This window comes from Strigops habroptila, chromosome 20 (assembly GCF_004027225.2).
Source record: "Strigops habroptila isolate Jane chromosome 20, bStrHab1.2.pri, whole genome shotgun sequence".
NCBI classification, from domain to species: domain Eukaryota; kingdom Metazoa; phylum Chordata; class Aves; order Psittaciformes; family Psittacidae; genus Strigops; species Strigops habroptila.
Window position 1 is genome coordinate 5197292 of NC_044296.2, and position 3946 is coordinate 5201237.

At 57.3% G+C, this 3946-nt stretch overlaps 1 protein-coding gene across 2 annotated transcripts; it reads left to right on the forward strand.

The window, feature by feature from the left end:
- The first annotated feature begins 1080 nt into the window (after window positions 1-1080).
- LOC115618162 (thaicobrin-like) lies at window positions 1081-3050 on the forward strand. Of its 2 annotated transcripts, none has more exons than XM_030509448.1 (3): window positions 1081-1230; window positions 1365-1435; window positions 2063-3050. In XM_030509448.1, the coding sequence occupies exons 2-3, from the start codon at window positions 1378-1380 to the stop codon at window positions 2581-2583; spliced, it is 579 nt and encodes a 192-aa protein (XP_030365308.1). In that variant the 5' UTR covers window positions 1081-1230; window positions 1365-1377; the 3' UTR covers window positions 2584-3050. The 2 variants fall into 2 exon arrangements, with proteins under 2 accessions (XP_030365308.1, XP_030365307.1); XM_030509447.1 differs by having other exon boundaries at window positions 1082-1230; window positions 1326-1435.
- The last annotated feature ends 896 nt before the right edge of the window (window positions 3051-3946 follow it).

Sequence of the window (3946 nt, forward strand, 5' to 3'; positions counted from 1 at the left end):
GGGAAAGCTGCTGCCCTAAGATGTGTCATGAAAGCAGGCCCATGGGGTGCTCCGTGTGGGTGCACATGGGAGGTAAGAGCATCCGCTCGGGTAAAGGGATCTGAGCAGGGAGCTTGCCAAAAGAGACAATGAGGAAAAGGTGATAAATGAAGCCTACAGAGACACAGGCCTGGCCAACAGATGATAGCAGAGGTAAGTGTAATAAACGAAGCTCTTCACTCATGACAGTCACAGGGGTATCACAGGCATCACTTCAGGAAGCCCAGCTTTTGTGACTGAGGATGCAAAGCTGTGGGGTCCCAGATGCTGGGGGTGTCAGCAGCAGGGGCCGGAGCTGCCCGTGCTGAAGCCCCCACCATGCCCGTGTGACCACACGACTGAACAGTCCCTGCTGAGCCCATCTGTGCTCGGTGCTGCCTGCCCAGGTCCCCGTCCCAGCCCCAGGCAGTGGGGCCGTCTGGCTGCAGCTCCCTTCACGCTCTGCTTTATTTTGTGCTTGAGCTGGTGGCTTTCAGAGCAATGTGACAAAGCCACCACCCAGGGTCCCTGCAAGCAGGGATGAGGCCATCACGCCAGGCACATGAAAAGCTGCCAGGAGCAGAGAAGTGAGATGCAAAGCCCAGCGTGTGCTGCTCCCCTCATTTACCAGAGGGAAATGTCTCCACCCTGAAACCCATTGGCAGCACGACAGATCCGGGCAAGCAGCTCCCACATGGAGCCAGGCCTCCTCCCTCATCACATCTGGACCCCCAGAGCATGGCCACTGGTCTGTGACTGGTGTCCTCCTGCGACATCCCACTGGGCTGGAGGTGCACGTGGTGCCATCGAACATCCTGCTGCAGGAAGATACAGCCTCTTCCCGGCTCTTATCACCCACCGGCAGCTGCCTGAGGGAGGGGAGATGCAGCAGGTCTGCTCAGGGCACTGGAGGGACTCCCACATCCAAGTGCTGGATGAGGTCACACGCCACCAGCAGCGTCACGGCTTGGGAAGCGGTCACCAAGAGGAGGGGAGGTGGAAGCTCTGGTCCCCCGCTCAGAGAGGAGAAGGTGCCAGACCCCGGCCTTGCTCCCCAGGCCATCCAGCCCCTTCGGACTGACATTTGCTCCATCAAACAAGCTGGAAGTGCTGTGTGAGCCCAGCCCAGCCATGAGGAGATCAGGGCTGTGGAGAGCAGACTGAAGACCTTCAAACCCATCCAAACTCTCCTTTCCTGGAGTCAGCCTGCAGGTAAGTGCCTGGATACTGTGTTTTTCCCATCATTCCTTCTGCTTCTTTATCACGTTTAAGCAGTCTCTGAGTCTTGCAATTTCCACTTGCAACAGGGATTCCTGCCTCCCCTCCTGTTGATTTTCTACGGACATGCTTGAATCCAGGATGGAGAGAGAAGAGAATGAGACCCTGCCCAGTGAGGTGGAGGAGATGAGTGGAAGAGGTGAGTTTTCAGAAGGGAAAAGGAGGGGGAACTGTCCTCTGTTGAGGAGAAAAATGCATCCTGCTTCTTTGTGGAAGATCTATTTAGGATCAGAGCACGTGGGGCTTGTCCCAGCCTGGGTTTGCCATGGGGTTGAGACTTGGTGGCTGCAACACCCCACAGCTGAATTCCTCATGCTTATATGTAGACCCACCACCAACACCAAAGACACCTGAGCTGCATCTTTGGCTTTCTCCATTTCCTACAGGAAAAAATGGGAATTTGGGGCTGTGAGTTTTGGGGTAATGTTGTCCACAGTCTGCACTAGTTTGTGCCCAGGTGCGCAGCACTAGAGACACCCAAGTTCAGGTCCACGTATCTACAGGGCAGATGTGCACCCATCCACTCAGGTGCACCCTCCTCCAGGACACCGAGGTCTCCTTGGCCAGGGATTGCATGGAAGCTCCTGGATCAGGAGCAGGATCAGGGCACCACTGAGGCTGGGGCAGTCCAGCATTTGTGGGTTTCCCACCCCACGCTGGACATCTCTGGCAAGGGGAAAGAAATCGCTGTGTCTCTTCTCTTGCTGGGGTGGATGCAGCCCCTGGGGCTGCCTGTCCTGAGCATCTTCTCCTCCTCTGTCCCCAGCCAACGTGACCCTGGACCTGGACACCGCCAACCCCTTCCTCATCCTGGCTGGTGACCAGCGAGGCGTGGGCCGTGGGGACGAGTGGACCTCGGTGCCCGACAGCGCCGAGCGGTTCGACACGGAGCCGTGTGTGCTGGGCAGCCAGGGCTTCGCGATGGGGAGGCACTGCTGGGCCGTGGAGGTGGCCGAGGGGGGCGACTGGTGGGCTCTGGGGGTGGCCCGGGAGTCTGTCAGGAGGAAAGGGGTCCTCAGCTTTACCCCCCAGGAGGGCATCTGGGCCGTGGGGCAGTGGTTTGGACAATACTATGCTTTCACTGAGCCTGACTGGACTCCCCTGCACCTCCCCTGCCTCCCCAGGGCCATCCAGGTCTGCCTGGACTTCACGGACAGGCAGGTGGCATTTGCTGATGCTGAAAACAAAGCCCCAGTCTTCGCTTTCTGCCTGGATCCGTGTCCTGGGGAGAAGCTACGCCCCTGGCTCTGGGTGGGGATGGGCTCCTGGCTCCAGCTGTGTCCCTGACGTGGATGAGTGCATGTGGAGGACCAGAGAGGAGAACACCATCGTGTGGGTCTTGGTGCTGGGAACTGAGAGGACCCCGTGTCCTGCCAGCTTCTTCTCACATGGTTCCTCTGGCCACCAAGTGGGAGGACCAGCAGGTCTTGGAGATGGGCACCACCATCCCTTCCAGCCCGCATCCGGGACTGCAGAGATTTGATGAAGGATGAGCTTGGTGCCAGGCAGCCCAGGACAGAGAAGTGGCATTGAGTGGTCTGTACAAGGCCATGAGCAATCCAGCAGTTTCAGGCCCCTCTGCAGGTGCCTCTGGCTCTTTTCAATTAAGCTTAATCATTAAATTAAGAAAACCCCAAACCCAGCTGGATGCTGGAGCTCCTGATAACAGTTATCTCCTCCATACATCCGAAGCCTCTCCTTACTTCCAGTTCTAACACGTGCATTAAGCCCATTTCTTACAGCAGAACACTGGTAAAAGCTATGGGGACAGCCAAAGAAGTTAAGGAAGGAATTGAGAAGTGTCAGAAGTCACAGGCCAGGCATTCCCACAGAGCTGCTGTGCCCCGATCTCCCCCCATCAAGGCCTCACTTTCCTCACACAGGGTAGACTAAACTACACTAGTTCAGGTGGAAGGGACCTACAGCAGTCATCTAGTCCAACTGCTTGACCACTCCAGGGCTGATCAAAAGAAGCACGTTATTAAGTGTATTGTCCAAATGCCTCTTCAGCACTGACAGGTTTGGGGCATCAACCACCCCTCTCGGAAGCCTGTGCCAGTGTTTGAACACCTCAGCAAAGAGACGCTTCCTAATGTCAAGTCTGAACCTCCCTTGGTGCAGCTCTGAACCATTCCCAGGTGTCCTGTCCTGGAGGAGAGATCAGCACCCCCCTCTCCATGTCCCCTCCTCAGGAAGCTGCGAAGAGCAACAAGGTCCCCCTCAGCGTCCCTTTCTCCAACCAAGACAAGCCCAGAGTGCTCAGCCAGGCCCTTCTGCTGCAGGTCTGCTCCAGAACACCAGCATTTGGGGAAGTGACACTCAAAGGACATGGGACTGCAGGAGGTGTTGGGGCTCCCCATCACACCATGGTAAAGGGACTGCTGGATGCCTGGGTCTCTGCCCTGAGGAGTGTTATATATCCACCCTGGGTGGGCATCCTGCCCCACGTCACCCTGGTGCTGGCCCTGGGTGGCTTTTGGAGCCACCTGCACAGTGTGTCCAGCTTCAGCTCAACTGTGAAAGCTTCTGCCCGCTCTGCTGGGGCAGGGCTGGAAATCTGCCCACAGCACCCCAGGAAGGCAGCACATGGGGCTCACCATCAGCCCGGCTTCCCGAGGCCCCTCCATCCCCAGTAACTACACAACAGCCC